This window comes from Rhincodon typus, chromosome 32, assembly GCF_021869965.1.
Source record: "Rhincodon typus isolate 14 chromosome 32, sRhiTyp1.1, whole genome shotgun sequence".
Taxonomy (NCBI): domain Eukaryota; kingdom Metazoa; phylum Chordata; class Chondrichthyes; order Orectolobiformes; family Rhincodontidae; genus Rhincodon; species Rhincodon typus.
Genome location: NC_063363.1, coordinates 23,541,381 through 23,560,417, shown reverse-complemented (window position 1 = coordinate 23,560,417; position 19,037 = coordinate 23,541,381). Strand labels below are relative to the sequence as shown.

The following is a 19,037-nucleotide window of genomic DNA, read 5'->3' as shown; positions in this document are numbered from 1 at the left end:
ATCCTGCAGATGACAGTCAGCCAGCAGGAGAGCGTGGCTAGAGAAGAACACCGGCTTGACATTGGTGGGTCTCACCAAGAACATGGCAGACACAAACAGGAAATCTAATCTTGATTGGGTAGACCCATCTGGCCACGACCAGGTGTATGTATTCTGAGCTCCGCTTGCAGGGGTGCTGAAGACATCATGCAGCTTGGTGTCTTTGACTGTTTCCATCAAGAATCTAGACATGGTGTCCAGTTGCTGTCAGCCCCTCCAGATTGTCCATCCACATTGATGATGCAGTTGTTGTCTCCGACCAGAATGACCGGCCTGCATCTCACCAGCAGAAATGGGAGCTGCTGCAGGACAGCCAGCTGCTAACTCTTTACCACCGGGGCATACACATTAATTAGTCTCAGGGGAGTGTTTCTGAACGTAATGTCTGCTACAAGGAGGCAGCTGTCCACCGCCTCCTTAACTTCGGAGTTAATGAAAGTTCCTCCTCACAGCAGAATTCCCAGGCTGGAGGAATGGCAAACATTACCCCCCTCCACTGAACAAATCAAAGGCTTATGGGCCCAACAAACTCAACTATTTCCTGTAGCTGCTGAGGTGTGATATCCTGTACTCCTGCAGAAACAGGAGACCCACCTAAATGTTGGCCAGGTAATCCAATGTGGAAACACATCCTGTAGTGGATTTCACTTGAAACATGTTTATGCTGTCAATCTTCAAACTCATTTTAAGATTTTTAGATCACCACACAGTCCAATAAAGATTTAAAACTGTTCATGTTGCTGGGTGAGCTCCTGCATCCCCATGGTGGAGGTGAACTGTTACACCTTCGCAGGGCAGAGGTAGCTATCCTGTTCCTCCCTGGGGGCTTTGCCCTGATCTGATGTCATTGGGATGGAGACAAGGCCAGGAAAGTCCGATTCTGAATCACGTAGAGCTGTTGTATACTCTGCTCCTGGTTCAGAGCCTTCCTACTCCCGGTTTCCCAGAGTTGTGCTGTACGAGATAACTCATGGTTCCCGACATCAGAGGGTGGAGTTTCACTGGGCCCCTCACAATGTCCAGCATTTCCATATTGGGTGGTGCTCATCTCCTCCCTTCACTTGGTGCTTTGCCTTTTCTAATATTTGTGGTGATCCCCTCCCAATCAGCCTCCCCCTCCCATACATCTTTGTTGGAAGAAGGGTTGATGATGTGCCATTCATATAACTATCTCTTTCCATTCTACTGCTGGCCCTGTGTGACTGAAGCATTTTTGTTTTGAGGCTTCTGCTCACCACCCACCAGGCACCCGCTGTTTGTTCACTACCGCCTCCTCCATTGACTCTGTATTCTCAGGTGGAGGTTCAGTTGGTTCTTCAGTCTCTGGAGAATCTTCCCTTCTTTGACAGCAAGTCTTGCCCTCCATTCAGTCTTGATGAGGTAACAATCTAGTATCTACACTGCCTTTATTGGAGTGCTTGTAACATGGTTGCATCCTGTGTGTGTGCCTTATGGTGACATAACAATGGCAAACCAATGGACATATTGGTGCAGATAGCATTTCTATCCCAAACAATTAACAATGATATCTTGTTACCATAGGTACAACCAGATGTTGACATTTGTCAATTCATCAAGTGGCCACTCATTTCCCAAATTCTTGTGGTTGACAAATTACCTAATCCCAACTTTCCAGTGATGTATGTTACCTCTCAAAGAAAATTCGGTGACAGAATAAACATGCAATTTTCTGTGGAACCTCAGCTTGCATCTGACAATTAATCATGCCATTGTGATTTTCAGCAACTCTGGATCAGAGGAATTAATTCATTTTCCTCATTAATCAGGTAAAGACATGGTATCAAGATCAACAAAAGCTATACAGCAACTTTTAATGTAATGAAAACAATCTAAGGCACTCTGCAGAAGTAATATAAAACCACATAGGGAAATATTAGGTCAGATTACCAAAAGCCTGGTCAAATAGGTAGGTTTTCAGAAGTGTCTTATAAAAGGAAAGCGAAGTGGTGGGTTGTAATGAGGGAATTACAGAGTTTGTGTCCTATGCAGCTGAAGACACCTGTTGTGGAACAATTAAAATTAGAAATGCGCAAGTGGACAGATTGAAAAGAACGGAGGTATCTGGGACAGTTGTGGGGCAGGAAAAAAAATAGAAATAGGGAGAAACAAGCTCATGGAAGAACTTAAAAACAAGGACAAGAATTTTAATATCAAATCATTACTTGAATGGGAGTCTGTGTAGGTCAGAGAATACAGGGGGCAATAGGTGAAAAGGACTTGTTGTGAGTTAAGACATAGGCAGCAGTATTTAGCTGACTTTAAGTTTACCAAAGATCAACTATGAAAAATCAAAAGTGCATTGAATTAATAGATCAGAGTTATATCACCATTTATTTTCCATCAAAATGATTAAAATCTAAAGTGCAAGCTTCAAGAAACTCAAACTTACACCTTTACATTCATTATTCACCGAGTTGCTTTAAACCTAATTGACTGCTAATGCTGTTGCTTTGTTACGCAACTTACAAGGTTATGTTTGAGATTTCCAGCAACCTTTGGATCTGACATTAATCGTTATGCACTGCATTCATCTCAAGTCAATTTGATGTATCAAAGTTTAATGTGGCCCTATTATATATGCATACATTACACTAAATTCATCCATTGTAGTCATTTCAGAGCAAGATGAAAGATGACTTTTGGAAATCAGGATCTAGGTTACACCATTTATCAAATATAACCAATTAACAAATCTAAAATTATACAGGACAGAATTGTCTTGTACATTAATCAACAGTGAACTAACAGATAAGTGCCAACTGTGATCATGCACATGTTTTATTTAATCATTCAGATCTGATTACGTGTGTGAGGTTACTCAAAGAATGGAAAAAGGGGCTGATTTCTGGATTTGCACCTAACTGTACGACATACTCAGTGCCTGTTTAAACAGGATGTGATAAAATGCTAAAATTGGCAGCACATTGAATATCTTAATTAGTTATAAATAAAGTTGATGATCCACAGACACAAATTCCCACACAAGGTTACATAGAATTATAGAATCCCTACAGTGTGGAATCAAGCCATTCAGCCCATTGAGTCCAAAAAAAACCCCAAAGAGCATCCCACCCAGATAAACCTCCCTAACCCCATGACCCTACATTTCCCATGGCTAATCCACCTAGCCTGTGCTTCCCTCGACACTATGGGCAATCTTAGCATGGCCAATCCACCTAACCTGCACATCTTTGGACACTTGAAAGAAACTTGAGCACCCAGAGGAAACCCACGCACACAGGGGGAGAATGTGCAAACGCCACAGAGACAGTTGCCCGAGAATCGAACCCTGGTCCGTGAGACAACAGTGCTAACCATTGAGCCACTGTGCACCCCAAATTGTGGCCAGTACGGAGAATTGTAAATGTTATGCTCATGGTTTTTTTTGAAAAAGAGGAGGTGGATAAACTTCTTAACTATAAGCCAGTCAGTCTAATGTTAGTGGTGGAAAACAAACAAGTTCAGTTGTCCAAGGTAAGAAAAAAGTCTCATTTTGAGAAACATAAGGAGAACCATGGATTTGTTAAAAGCAAATTGTGTCTGACTAACCTAATTAAGTTCTAATATAAAGAGGGTGATGAAAGTAGGTTGTATAAGCTAGAAATTTATGAACTTTTAAAGGCATTTGAAAAAAAAACACATACAAAAAAGTAAAGAGTAGTGGGAAACTAGTAGACCGGGAAATCTTTAAAGGCCAACAGAAAGCCACAAAAAGAGTTATAAAGAAAAGTAAGATAGATTATGAGAGTAAACTATCTCAGAATATAAAAACAGGCAGCAAAAGTTTCTATAAATATGTAAATCGTAAAAGAGTGGCGAAGGTAAACATTGGTCCTTTAGAGGATGAGAAGGCCAATTTAATAACTGGGAATGAGGAAATAGCCGAGCCATTAAACAATTATTTCGTGTCGGTCTTCACAGTGGAAGACACAAATAACATGCCGAAAACTAATAGCAAGAAAGTTATAGCAGGTGAGGTCCTAGAAACTATCATTATAACTAAGGAGGCAGTGCTGGGCATGCTAATGGGGCTAAAGGTAGACAAGTCTCCTGGACCTGGTGAAATGTATCCCAGGGTACTAAAAGAGGTGATGGGGGAAATAGCAAATGCACTAGTAATTATTTACCAAAATTCATTGGACTCTGGGGTGGTTCCCACAGATTGGAAAACAGCCAATGTGACGCCACTGTTTAAAAAAGGAAGTAGACAAAAAGCAGGTAACTATAGGCCAGTTAGCTTAACTTTGGTAGTGGGGAAAATGCTTGAATCTATCATTAAGGAAGAAATAGCAAGACATCTGGATATAAATTGTCTCATTGGGAACACCCAGCATGGGTTCATGAAGGTTAGGTCATGTTTAACTAATTTGGTGGAATTCTTTGAGGACATTACTTGCATGGTGGACAATGGGGAACCTGTGGATGTGGTGTATCTGGATTTCCAGGAGGCATTTGATAAGGTGCAACACCAAAGGCTGCTACATAAGATAAAGTTGCACGGTATTACAGGTAATGTATTGGCATGGATAGAGGATTGGTTGACCAGTAGAAATCAAAGAGTAGGGGTAAATGGGTGTTTTTCTGGTTGGCGGTCAGTGGCTAGTGGTGTGCCTCAGGGATCAGTGCTGGGACCGCAATTGTTTACAATTTACATAGATGAGTTGGAGTTGGGGACTAAGTGTGGTGTGTCAAAATTTGCAGATGATACTAAGGTGAGTGGTAGAGCAAAGTGTGCAGAAGACACTGAAAGTCTGAAGAGGGATATAGATGGTCTAAGTGAGTGGGCAAAGGTCTGGCAGATGGAGTACAATGTTGATAAGTGTGAGGTCATTTTGGTAGGAATAACAGCAAAATGGACTATGTTTTAAATGGTAAAAAATTGCAGCACGCTGCTGTGCAGAGGGACTTGGGTGTCCTTGTGCATGAATCGCTAAAAGTAGGATTGCAGGTGCGGCAGGTGATTAAAAAGGCAAATGGAATTTTGTCTGCCATTGCCCGAGGAATGGAGTTTAAAAACAGGGAGGCTATGCTGCAGCTGTATAAGGTCCTGGTGAGGCCACACCTGGAGTACTGTGTGCAGTTTTGGTCTCCTTACTTGAGAAGGGATATACTAGCACTGGAGGGGGTGCAGAGGAGATTCACTCGGTTGATTCCAGAGTTGAGAGGGTTGGATTATGAGGAGAGACTGGGTAGACTGGGCCTATGCTCATTGGAATTCAGAAGAATGAGGGGAGATCTTATAGAAACATATAAGATTATGAAGGGAATAGGTGGAGGCAGGAAGGTTGTTTCCGCTAGCAGGTGAAACTAGGACTAGAGGGCATCGCCTCAAAATAAAGGGAAGCAGATGTAGGACTGAGGTCAGGAGGAACTTCTTCGCCCAAAGGGTTGAGAATCTGTGGAATTCCCTGCCCAGTGAAGTGGTTGAAGCTACCTCACTGAATGTTTTTAAGGCAAGGCTAGATAAATTTTTGAACAGTAAAGGAATTAAGGGTTATGGTGAGTGGGCAGGTAAGTGGAGCTGAGTCTCAAAGATCAGACATGATCTTATTAAATGGCGGGGCAGGCTCGAGGGACCAGATGGCCTACTCCTGCTCCGAGTTCTTATGTTCTTATGTTCTTATGTGCCTCATAAAAGGGTAATCATAAAATAGAATCACATTGAAAGGATACTGTTGCATCGAGTAGAAAATTGACTAAAATGTCTTTGTTGTCATCAGCAGTCACTTGCTAACAAGTGTGAATGTCCACTTAGGAAATTCCATGTCACTGGTTATGGATTCTGTTCTCTTACGTAGCTGATGGGCCCAATCCCAGAGCCACATCTCTGACCGCACATTTAGCAGGTGTTTCAGGGAGGTAGAATTGGTCCTTTGCCTTGAAATCACTGACATTCCTTCTTTTTTCCATACTTGCTGCTGCCAAGTGTTCTCGAAAAATTGTGTTCCTTAGTACAGGAGCTTCCTCCCAGTCAGTTTCCTCTGAATGAGGGTCTCCTGGACATTGATATCTACATTGCATATCTTGAGGGAAGCCTTCAGAGAGTTTTTGAAATGTTTCCTTTGTCATTCTCTCATTTGAGTGCCTTCCTTGAACTGGGTGAAGAAGATTTGCATTCAGAACTCAGGTATCCCAAGCCCGTAGCTGGCCCTGTGGAATTGACTTCAGATAATCATTGGTGCCATTACCCATTTCAAGGACACTGATGTTAGAATGCCCATTCATCCAGAAGATGCAGAGGATCCATCTCAGACAGATAGTATTTCTCAAGAACCTTGAGGTGGCATCTATGCATAGTTCAAATTTTGGAGCCATACAGATGAGTCAGAAAGATAACAATCTTATACTGAAGGATCATGGTATCAGCACAGATGTTACGGTCATCGAAGATTTTAGGCATTCCAATGTGGCATTCGCAGATTGCATGCATTCTTGAATCTCCGCATTGATGTCAGCCTTAGATAAGAGGTAGCTTCCCAGAAAGGGGAAATAGTCCACATTTGAGAGGACTTTTCCATTGATTTTAATGGAAGGATAGACTGGAAATTACCCAAGGACACGTTGATAAAGGATTTGAGTCTTCTTGAGGTTGAGGCTGAGATTGAATCTTCGATGTGCTTCTGTGAAGATGTAAAGCCAGACTTCAGCATTTTCTTCCCAGACAGGATTGATGACATGGTCATCTGCAACTAATGACTAAGAGGTAATGAATAATGGATGTCTTCCTGCAGGAAATAGTGCCCCGATCCCAATCCCATCCCTCAGACCATTCTTTTTCATGTGATAGGTGAATGACATGAACTAGAGTACAGGGAATACAATCTCGAAGTTTGTGAAAAACACAAGCTCGGTAACATTGTAAGTAATGACAATTGGTTTTATAAGTAGAGGAATTAAATCCAAAAATAAGGAAGTCATGATGCATTCTTGCAAATCTCTGATTCAGCATTATGCGGGGAATTGGCTGCAGTTCTGGACTCCACACTCCAGGAGAGATGTAAAGATCCCAGAGAGAGTACAGCAGAGGTTTAGCAGATGCTCGCTAGGATAAGCAACTTCAGCTATGTGGAAAAAAATTGATAAACTGGGATTGTTCACAGCTTAAGGTTAAGATTCCCAGTTTAAACTATAGAAAGAACCAAGAATGACATTCAAGATAAGGCAAGTAGGGAGAATCTATTTCATTTGACAAATGGGTCAATAATTTTTATTGATACATTTAAAATTGGCATAGAAAGGAAATGTAGGTAATATGGAGAAATTTCTTCACATGGAATTTTTAAAATCTGAAACAGACTGCTCGAAAGACTGTTGGATATCAGATTTCACTTTATGGGGCAATTGGATTTATACTTGATTTGCAGGATTACGCAGAAAACTGGCAGTGCAAAACTATCATTTTTTTTCAAACTTGTCATCAGCATGATAAGTTGAATGGCTTTCATCTGCTTGTGAGATTCTATAATTTTAAAAATAAATGGTAATCTCCAAAAAGAAAGCTCAAAGTCCTTTACATACACGGAAGAGACAGCATGCAAAACTATCCGACAGATTAATATTCCTGTTCTAAATCTTCAACAGAACTGGCATGATCAATCTGAGAAATTTATCCTGTCAGACAGATAAAGAACAAAAGGGGAGGGAGCTGCTGTAAGTGCAAACAGGAGTCAAATATACCACAAATATATTCATTACTATGAGCATTGATTAATAAAAATGTCAGTTGAGTTCCTTAACTCAGAGGTGGTGTTTTGAGCAGTTTCATGCTGTTGGCATAGTTAATCTTAATTTTCAAAAATCAGTGGCATTCTCAGATCCTGCTATGTTCAGTTGAGGACTAGGGAGGACTGAGTACAAGTCATTCCAGTGTCACTTTGATTGTGTACCAAATGATTCACAAAATTCGCAAAATGACACAATATCAGTTTGCATCCTCTGTCTTATCAGTAGCAAGATTACAAGTATGGATGAATTGTTTTGCCAAATAGAAATAGAGACACTTCTCTGTACATTTCCTTAAATAAAGAAAAAAAAACATGATGGGTTTGCCATGATATAGAACAGGAAATATTTTATTTATGATGCCCAGTCATGCTTTGATTTTACAAGCTCTGCTGTACTTCAGCAGCTCGTGTAATTACTTCATATTCGGAAAGCTGAGACAGGAAAATTTATAATAGGTGAATCAGGAAATGGCAGAGAAGTTAGACAAATATCGTGCTTCTCAGAGAATGCCTACAGCATGAAAACAGGCCATTTGCCCCAAAAAGTCTGCACCAACTCTCCAAAGAGCATCTCACCCAGACTCGCCCCATCCCTGCATTTCCCATGGCTAACCGACCTAGCCTACACATTCCTGGACACTATGGACAACCCACCTGACCTGCACATCTTTGGACTTTAGGAGGAATCTACATAGTCACAGGGAGAACGTGCAAACTCCACACAGACAGTCACCCAAGTTTGGGATTGAACCTGGGTACCTGGCACTATGAGGTAGCAGTGCTGACCACTGAGCCATCATGCTGTGCTTCTGTCTTCACACTGGATGATGCAAGAAGCACATCAGGAATAAATGGGCAACCAGGGATCTAATGAGAAGGAGGATATCCAAGCAATCACTAATAATGAAGAAATAGTACTGGAAAAGGATGTAACTTAAACAATCCATCCCAATTTTTCATTTCTCCTAAAGAGAAAAATGTATCTATTTCTTCCAGTGGCACCATCTACTTCAGTCTTCACTAGAGTTTCTTCCAATATATCCCTTTTACCTTGCATTGTTCCCATCTTTTTGGCATTCATACTCAATCAATATTCAAAACTTGTCGATTTTATTTGATATAGAGTCATTCAGCACGGAAACAGATCCTTCGGTCCAACTTATCCATGCCGAACATGTTTTCCAGACTAAACTAGTCCCACTTGCCTGCATTTGGCCCATAGTCCTCTAAATTTTTCCTATTCATGTACCTGTCAAAATTTCTTTTAAATGTTGTATCTGTATCTGCATCTCTCAACTCCCCTGGCAGTTCATTCCACTAAGAACCCACTCTCTGTGTGAAAATGTTGCCCCCTCAGGTCCCTTTTAAATCTTTCTCCTCTCACCTTAAGAATATGCTGCCTAGTTTTGAGCTCCCCCATTCCAGGGAAAACACCTTTGCTATTCACCTTATCTATGCCCTTCATAAACATCTCTCAGGTCACACCTCAGCCTCCTTTACTCCAGTGAAAAAAGTCCCAGCCTATCCAACCTCTTCTTATAATGCATACCCTCTAGTCCTGGCAATATCTTGGTAAATTTTTTTCTGAACCTTCTCCAATTAATAATATCCTCATGCAATATTTTCTGGGCCTTTTCTGATCCTGAAAGTAGTCCTGAGTTGTCTGTGCACTGTGAATTTATTACGTTCCTGCCTCTAAGTTTTACCATTGGAAATACATTTAATTCTCTGAATATTTGTTCTGTGTGCAGATTGAAAAAGTTTGAAGACAATAAATAGGTTAGTCATACTCTTCTCTTCATTGATATGTTTCTTACTTGATACCCACTATTTGATATCAATATAAAATCGCTATTTTGGACCATAGGGCTGCTCTCTCATTAGAAAGAGATGACTGGTGGTGGTTGAACCTGAGGGTCAGTACACCTCAGGTGAGGGGAGAGGTTCAGAAGGGGAAAAGGGTAAGCTCAGCCAGTGTAGGAATTGAACCTAGGCTTTTAGGGTTCTAAACCAGCAATCCAGCCAACTGAGCACCCTGTTCTCAATATAGGTTATGTTTAATTCCATGTATTTGCTGTCAATGCCACATTTCAGCAATGTACCATTAATGTTTGGTGATAAAAGTGATCAACTTCATTTTCATAGTCTATGAAACATTTGTAAATGTTCTTGTTCTAGATATTTCTAGATACTTATCAAAGATTGTTCCTGGATTAATTATTTCTCTCTTGTCCTACTCCAGTTCTGAATCTAGACTGTGTTTCAGTAGTCTGCTTCACTTCTTAAGATTTCTTTCTATTCTCATTTTAATAATATTACTTTAATGAGATGACTCATTAAGCTTGTAGTTATAAAATGATTGCACTCCATCGCTTTAGGTTTCTTAGTTGACTTCAAGAATAATGAATGTCTCAAGTCACTTTGAATGTATTCTTTGATATACAGTTGATCACAAATTTCTGTTATCACTTTTAATTCTATTCCCCCAAGGACTTTTAGATGTTATGTTATTGTTTTATCTTTGCCTGGAAGTTTTCCTCTGCTTATCTATTTCAAAGCATTCTTTACGATTGATATCAGAATCACGTTGTTTGCATCTATATCCTTGAGGACTCACTTGATTTTCATCATTGTATAACTTATTCTGTCTATTTTCTTGCTACTGAATTTGTTTTAAATAACAGTTTACTACCTTTTTATGCACTTATCAATTTTTATTTCTTTCTTTCTGTTGGTCAAAGATTTTCCCTTTGGGTCTGTCTAAATCTTATTTTTGCAATTTCTTTCCAGCTCCAATACTTCACCACACACCTCATTATACACTTTTCTTTCACTCGCCAACATGCATTCTTTATTTTCTTTTCAATTTCATAAGACTCTGATGTGTTTCTTCCTTTTCCCTTTTCTATCATAAGCACAAGCAAATCCTCTAATTGATTCCTCATCTCTTTTTCTTTTCAGTTTCAATTGCGCATGATGTATACGCACTTTCAGGATTTTCCCATTTGCTTTCTATTTTTTTCTGAGAACTCTTTTGATTTCTCAGGTAAGACATTCATACATGTGTCAAGTTCACAAGACCTGAAAGAGGTCAGAACTTATTTTTAAAAGCTATACTTTATTGTTTTTTTTAACAGACTTTGTTGGACTAGACCATGGCTGCCGATGATCATATGATGCAGTTTGATTACAATTTCTGGAAAATTCCACTTAGCAAGGACCAGGTCAGATTTCAGCCACCATTTTCTGGAATTTCCGTTGCATGCAACTTGCAGTCCATAAACACAAAAGAACAGTAGACCAGCAGTATCTGATAACCAGAGAATTATCAAACTAATTATACCTGAAAAGATGTTAACTTATGAGCAAAATATCATATTCTTGGTCTTGTGGTGTTGCTAAAGAATATTTTTTCAAATTTGCTGAGGTAAGGAGAACATCAATGGTGTTCAGTGATCGGAATCTCCCATGCCTCAAATGTATGTAAATATAATCCTGCACAAGTCAGATATGCTTTGGATTTGTTTGTTGCATAGAGTCAAACTCCAATGTTTGTTTTTGTCCTTCACATTCTACTGTATAGAACTGAACTGCTTTAGTGACTATATATATAGTATATATATATAATATATATAAAGATATTATTTATGAATAATGTATATTTTTGAAATTAAAAAAGTCACCTGTATTTAAGAAGTATCATACTGTGACTTAATCTTGCCACCAGCTGAGTACAAGACCATGTGACACATTACATTACTTCCCTTGCTGATGTATACTACATCTCAACAGCATATCACACTGTCAGATTTAATGCTTTATATTTCAGAAAACATGGCTGTGACTGTAACTCACTGAAAAAAAAATACTTCTACAAAGCTAATATTGGGCAGATAGATTGTATGAGTCGGCAAGAAGGTGACACATGGGCTATAATGCTAGGAAATATGGTAGAAATAATGAAATTGTTTAAAGTGTGTATCCTGCAAGTTTTTGAAGACACTGCTTCAGACACTGATTGCATAATTAATGGAGCATGCTACACTTCATGCACAACCTGCATGGCACCCCAAGCTGAGAAGGACATCAGCCAGGACATTTGGGCATGCACGGGATATTGTGCTGTCATGAAGGCATCAAGCTGTTAACAGCTAAAGTGATGGCTAGCTTCTAACTTTGAACTACACAGGTCCACTGCTCAAATTTACCTTCAATCATTGAAAAGTAAATCTTCAGTTTCTTGAGGCCCAGTTCTTAAAGGATTAGGGATTCAACTTCCAGATATGGCAGTTTCGAATAATTTTGTTTTGCCATTGTTTTGTGCTTAAAAGTTTTGCCTTTACAGAATCTCTAGAAGCACTCCACTATGCTGTTCGGTGTGTTAATTCCTCCAAGCCAGGACGTTGGCCTCCCCAGATCTCTCCCTTTAAGTAATATATTAGTTGTTGGAACAATGTTACAATTTCTCCACTGTTGTTGAGTCAAACACCTGGAGGTTCCACCCCCAAACAGCACTGAGGTTATATCCATGCCAGGTTGTCTTCAATAGTTCAATAAGCTATTTTTTCAAGGGCAGTTAGTGATAGGCAACAAATTCTGGCCTTGTGAACAATGCTCAGAGCCCAAGAAAGAACACAAAAAAGATGAATTCCTGTACTTAACAAAGAGTTACTGCATCCTTATGTAGAGGGCGGAGATTTTAATGATCTGCCTACACAGATTGCAACTGATAAAGGGAACTACAGTGACAGTGTCTCTGGGTCTGCAACATGACATGGAAATGAATCAGAGAGGGAGCACTCCACACCAGGTTCTCTGCGGATTCTCTACTCTCAGGATTCCTCCATGCACCTTGGCAATAATAGGAAATTGCCTGGCAGGCTAACTAACGTAACTAGAATTGTGTTTTTTCTGCCCATCAGTGCTTTTCCAAGTGCTACACCATCTGAGTCCTCCACAGCAAAACTCATCTATAACCTCAGCATCTGGATACAACATATAAACCAGCTCTATCACTTTATGTGGCATTATCTGAGCTGGTGGCTTATTGTCAGATCAAGGAACAGCGTCTTCATCAGTGCTGTGCTGATGTTTTCTCTCACAATCTCTCTCTTTTCCATCCTTCTGCAGTTGGTGAGGAGGCTGCAATACTTGGGTATTTGAAATCAGAAAAATGGGCTAAACCTGCTCCTATTTTTACGTTCTTACGTTTTGTTTTTGAAGGCATTGTTGTAGGTGGACTGCAAAAGATATTTTATTCCAGTGTCCTCTTCAAACCATTAGTATAACAGTCACGTTTCTTGCACAGTAATTTCCCCCTGATGGTAAGTAATGTAATGGAATGATGCATTAAATAAAGCAAATGAAAGAGCTTAATGACCAGAAGAAGCCTTATTCATTAACGTTAAGTAAAATACAAATAAGGAGTTTTCACTGCATAAAATTAAGCTCTGACCCAAAGAAAATATGATTTTCTTTTATTGCTGGAGCAGCTGTGTGATTAAATAGATGGGAATTTCTACAGGAAAGTATTTGAAGAAAAGACAAATTAACAGGAGCGGGGGAGGTCAAAATACTTGTTGGGAACTGTCAGAGCTGATTTCAAACTAGAGTTGCCTTTGTGGTAACGAGATGCACCCCAAGGTCAACCATTTTCAACTTTGACTATCGTCTCACCAAGTGGTTAATGCAAAATTCCTAACAATTCCCCTTCAAATTGTGAAAGGCTTCACACAATCGTGTCATAATAAACTGTGCTGCCCTTTCCCACCCAAACAAGCAGATGTAAGATGGCTGCTATGGTGCACAACCATGGTGAACAAGTGTCATTTATCTGAACATTGCTTTACCTCAGATTTGAGGATTAAATAATTTGATCAGATTTGTTGAGCACTGAGTTTGACTGAGATATCTGCAGATCCACATACTGCAGCAGTCAATGCTTTGACACTTTTTGATGATTTTGTTGTGTAATTTCTTTTTCTGTTCTTCTTTCTTTGCCTTTACAATTGTGGTGTTTAGGATTTGATTTAAATGTGCGCACAATATTTATGACTAAAATTCGAACACACAAGTACCATGTACAAAGGGTGACAATTTTATCGTCTGAAAACATCGAATTGTGGAGATCCGTGTTTCCAGCATGCATCTGGGACTTCACCCAAATGGGCTTATTTCCCATGTGTGAGCTGGATAGTGAATATTCGCAGATAATTGGGGTTTTGGAGGGTATCAAGGCTATCCTCTGATTAACAGATGCACAGAATCTTTCCTTCATGACTCACTGAATAACATCTAGGAGTGTGATCCCTAAAATACTTTTTGTTTTCTTCATCCCAATGCAAACCCTACTTAGGGTCAGTTAACTCACCCCATATCATGGATTAAAACTGGCATCTCCCTCAACTATTAGGTTTTGAGTCATACCCGACAATACATTTTCCTGATGAAAGGTCACAAATCTGAAATATTAACTCTGTTTCTGTCTCCACAGATGCTACCAGATCTGCTGAGTATCTCTAGGATTTTCTGTTTTTAATGTACATTTACCTTGCTAGCTACTTCCCTGCCTGGGATCAATCTGGTTGTATGACTGATTCCTAACTTCTGTCGTCAGCATTGAAGGCTCAGTTGCGTTTCTCAATCTTGTATTTGAGAAACTGAGCAAACAAAACATACAGCCTGAGATAGCAGAACTGCAGCTGCTGGAGCCAGAGATTACACAGTATGGGGCTGGAGGAACACAGGTAGCCAGGGAGCATCAGAGGAGCAGGAAAGTTGATGTTTCGGGTTGGGACCCTTCTTCAGATTTGGGGAGGAGGAAAGGAGCTGGTAAATAAATAGAGAGAGGGGGAGTGGAAAGTTGTGGGGCTGGGGAAGGTAGGTGGGATGATGATAGGTGAGTGCAGGTAGGGAGTGGTGGGGATTGGTCAATGGGATGGGAGAGGCATATATGTGGGAGAGAAGATGGCCAGGTTGTGTCAGGTCAAGGAGGTGGGGATGAGAGGGAGGCTAGGACCTGGGATGAGGCCGTGGGTGGGGAAATTTAAAACTGGTGAATTCCATATTTAGGCCATTGGGCTGTAAGCTGAAGTGCTGCTCCTCCAGTTTGCAGGTGGTGTCATTGTGACACTGGAGGATGCCCAGGATGGACATGTCACCCAGGGAGTGGGAGGGGGAGTTAAAATGGTTGGTGACCGGAAGGTGCTGTCATTTGTCACATACACAGCGCAGATACTCCACAAAATACTGTCCAAGACTACGTTTGGTCTCACCGATGTAGAGGAGGCCACATCGGGAGCAGCGGATACAGTAGACCAAGTTGACAGATGTGCAGGTGATCCCCTGTTTGATGTGGAAGGTTTGTTTTGTGCCGTGATTGGAGGTGAGGGGCGAGGTGTAAGGGCAAGTGTAGCACTTCCTGCGGTTGCAGGGAAAGATACCAGGCGTTGTGGGGTTAGTGGGGAGTGTGGAGCAGATGAGAGAGTCAAGGAGAGAGCGGTCCCTACGAAAGGCAGATAGGGGTGGGGAGGAAAGTGTATCTTCGGTTGTGGGGTCAGATTGTAGGTGGCGTAAGTGGTGGAGAATGATACGTTGGATGTGGAGGTTGCTGGGGTGATATGTGAGGACAAGGGGGAATATACAGCCTGATTTCTTGAGTGAGTGAATACTGAACACAATGGTTCAGTCAAATTCTGGTAGTGAAGAAACCTCTTGATTCTAGAGATTTCGGTCTTCCCATGGCGTTTATGATGTTGCTGGTTACCAGATTTTATTTCCTCACTGCCAAAGGATTTTGTTGTGCTTCGATGATATTTTAATGCTTTCTGAAATTGTAGGTACTAGTATAACTGAAATAAACACTTCAGTTCTGAAGAAGAGTCATACCAGACCCACATCACTCGTGTCTTTCTTGCTCCACAGATGCTGCTTCTGAGTTTCACCAGCATTTTCTGTGCTCACTTCGGATTTCCGGCATTCACAGCATTTTGCTCTTATGTGGTGACTTGGTTAGCTGTAGCTTTTGACATAACTATATATATAATTGCAATTTTAAGGAGTTGGTTCAGAGGTGGCCCTTTATGGAGTTGAGGTGGCATATTCTCAGAATATTTTTGAAGTTAGACCCTTTAATTAATTTAAGGACAATTGGTTAAACATTTATATTTAAAAATGTGCCAACACCTTTGAAATAAACAAATGTAACCATGAACAGTTTCCCAAAGCATGATGGGAAGTGTCGCCAATACTGTAGGAATGATGGGATTTGTTTCTGTTCCTGTGGGAACAGAGTCAAGAATATAAACTGTTATATTTCTGTTGCAATACAGACCATGGAGTTAAAAGAAAGCCGAAGATTGTGTTACCACAGAAATCAGCAGACCCAAGACTGAGATTGGATAAGGCTATAGGTGTGGAATGTGTGAATATTAAGTTGTGAAACCTTTGTATTTTGGGAGAAGCTATCCTTGGTAAACAAAAGCAGCTTGTCCCACAGCATATGCTGGAAGAAATCTTTGCTTGCTGAATCTAAAACTTGGCGTGGTTGATTTAAATAATAAACTTACTGTCTGATATATTCAAGCAATCAGTTTAACTATGATGCTGAATGCAGAATTTTTTTAGAGATAGTAGGAACTGCAGATGCTGGAGAATCTGAGACAACATGGTGTAGAGCTGGATGAACACAGCAGGCCAAGCAGCATCAGAGGAGCCTTTCTGAAACCTTTCTGAAGAAGGGTCCAGGCCCGAAACGTCAGCTTTCCTGCTCCTCTGATGCTGCTTGGCCTGCTGTGTTCATTCCCCTCTACACGTTGAACGGCCTCGAACGTGTCTCCCGCATTTCCCGCAACTCATCCCTCACACCCACTCCCAGCAATAACAATCAAAACAGAATCCCCCTCATCCTCACGTACCACCCCACCAACCTTCGAATCCAATGCATCATCCTCTGACACTTCCGCCATCTGCAATCCGACCTCACCACCAAAGACATTTTTCCCTCCCTACCCTTATCTGCTTTCCGGAGGGACCACTCTGTCTGGGACTCCCTTGTCCGCTCCACACTCCCCTCCAGCCCCACCACACCTGGCACTTTTCCCTGCAACCGCAGGAAGTGCTACACCTGCCCCTACACCTCCCCCCTCACCCCCATCCCAGGCCCCAAGAAGACTTTCCACATCAAGCAGATGTTCACCTGCACATCTGCTAATGTAGTATACTGTATCTGCTGTACCCGGTGTGGCTTCCTCTACATCGGGGAAACCAAGCAGAGACTCGGGGACCGCTTTACAGAACACCTACACTCGATTGGCACTAAACAACTGCACCTCCCAGTCGCGAACCATTTCAACTCCCCCTCCCATTCCTCAGACGACACGTCCATCCTGGGCCTCCTGCAGTGCCACAACGATGCTACCCGAAGATTGCAGGAACAGCCCCCTCATATTCCGCTTGGGAACCCTGCAGCCCAATGGTATCAATGTGGACTTCACAAGCTTCAAAATCTCCCCTCCCCCTACCGCATCCCAAAACCAGCCCAGCTTATCCCCGCCTCCCTAACCTGTCCTTCCTTTCACCTGTCCCCTCCTCCCACCACAAGCCCCACACCCATCTCTACCTACCAACCTCACCCCGCCCCCTTGACCTGTCCATCCTCCCTGGACTGACCTATGTCCTCCCTAACTCCCCACCTACACTCACCTTTACTGGCTCCATCCCCGTCTCTTTGGCCTGTCTGTATCTTCTCCACTTATCTTCTCCTGTATCCATCTTCTATCCTCCTCCCCCTCTCTCCCTATTTATTTCAGAACCCCCTTCCCCTCCCCCATTTCTGAAGAAGGGTCTAGGCTCCTCTGATGCTGCTTGGCCTGCTGTGTTCATCCAGCTCTACACCTTGTTATCTCAGATTCTCCAGCATCTGCAGTTCTTACTATCTCTGAAACAATTTTAACCCCACTGCGAAGCCTCTTCTAAGGATGCCTACCTTGAAGAAGTTACCCTCCTCCCTCCGGAAAAACCTCAGTGGATCTCTTTCCCACTGCAACTCTCTCATAACCTCTTTGGCCCTGAAAATGCTCGACCATGTCCTGAAGCAAACTAGGTACTGCAGCCACATTGCCTCTCTTGGTACATGCCTACGGAACCAGATCATCCCCAACAGACTACAGTCCACATTCAGGCCTTCCCAATTTGGCCCCAAACGCGACGACCACTACATTCAGAACATTGAGACCCTTCAGAAGCGTTTCTCCCTGCGACTCCTGAAACACACACTCGCAGCAATGCGCCGGCATCTCCTGGCACTACAATCAAGCCTACCCCAGCTCAGAGCCTCCCCCTCCCAGACCTGCAAAGGACCTCTCCTGTTTTTTATTCTTCGTAGGATCCACAACCTGAACTCACAATTCTACTCAGCTTTAGTGGACCCTAAAAACCATAAGTACAGTAAACTTACTGGTGCCTACCACCCAAAACGGGCTTCTTCCACCTCCCAAAACTCCAACCCTACCCAGGACCTTCCCCACAATGTGCCCGCCGCCATTGGCCATGTGGCCACTGTCGGAGCACCCACGGATGACATCACATCCTCCGCCACCGGGTACACCACTTCCGGGACAGCGAACGCCATCGACACCGCTGCTGATGCCACCACCTCCGTCTCTGAGGCCAACACCATAGACACTGAGGACGCACCTACCCTCACCGCTGCTGCCGCCGCCTACCCTGCTCCGCCCACTGCCAACGCCTACCCCGCTCCGCCCACCGCTGACGCCGATACAACTCCGCCCACAGCTGACGCCGACGTCGCTCCGCCCACCGCCTCCACAGCCAGCAGCTCCAGAGGGGACAATAGCACTCAGCCCTGCCGAGTCTTCACCATCCCCCCAGACCTCTCCCTTACTGAGGACGAACAGTCAGTCCTCAGTAAAGGGCTCACCTTTGTCCCCCTCCACCCACACATCAACGAATACCGGTCACGTTTGGACATTGAGCAGTTTTTCCGCTGCCTCCGCCTCCATGCTTACTTCTTTAACCGTGAGCCTAACCCTCCCTCTACTGACCCCTTCTCCCACTTCCAACACACCCCCTCCTCCTGGACACCACCCCAAGGCCTCCTACCCTCCCTCGACCTCTTCATCTCCAACTGCCGTCGTGAAATCAATCGCCTCAACCTCTCCACCCCTCTCACCCACTCCAACCTCTCCCCCGCAGAACGTGCAGCCCTCCGCTCCAATCCCAACCTCACCATAA

At 42.5% G+C, this 19,037-nt stretch overlaps 1 protein-coding gene across 1 annotated transcript in view; it reads left to right on the top strand.

Annotated features, from left to right (window-relative positions):
• Positions 1–19,037, top strand: part of LOC109919559 (otoancorin-like) — a 200,571-nt gene that overhangs the window by 19,609 nt on the left and 161,925 nt on the right. Inside the window, exon 2 of the mRNA XM_048615372.1 lies at positions 10,922–11,008. Within this exon, the coding sequence (XP_048471329.1) occupies positions 10,940–11,008 (69 nt within the window). The 5' untranslated portion in view covers positions 10,922–10,939. The remainder of the gene's footprint in view (positions 1–10,921; positions 11,009–19,037) is intronic.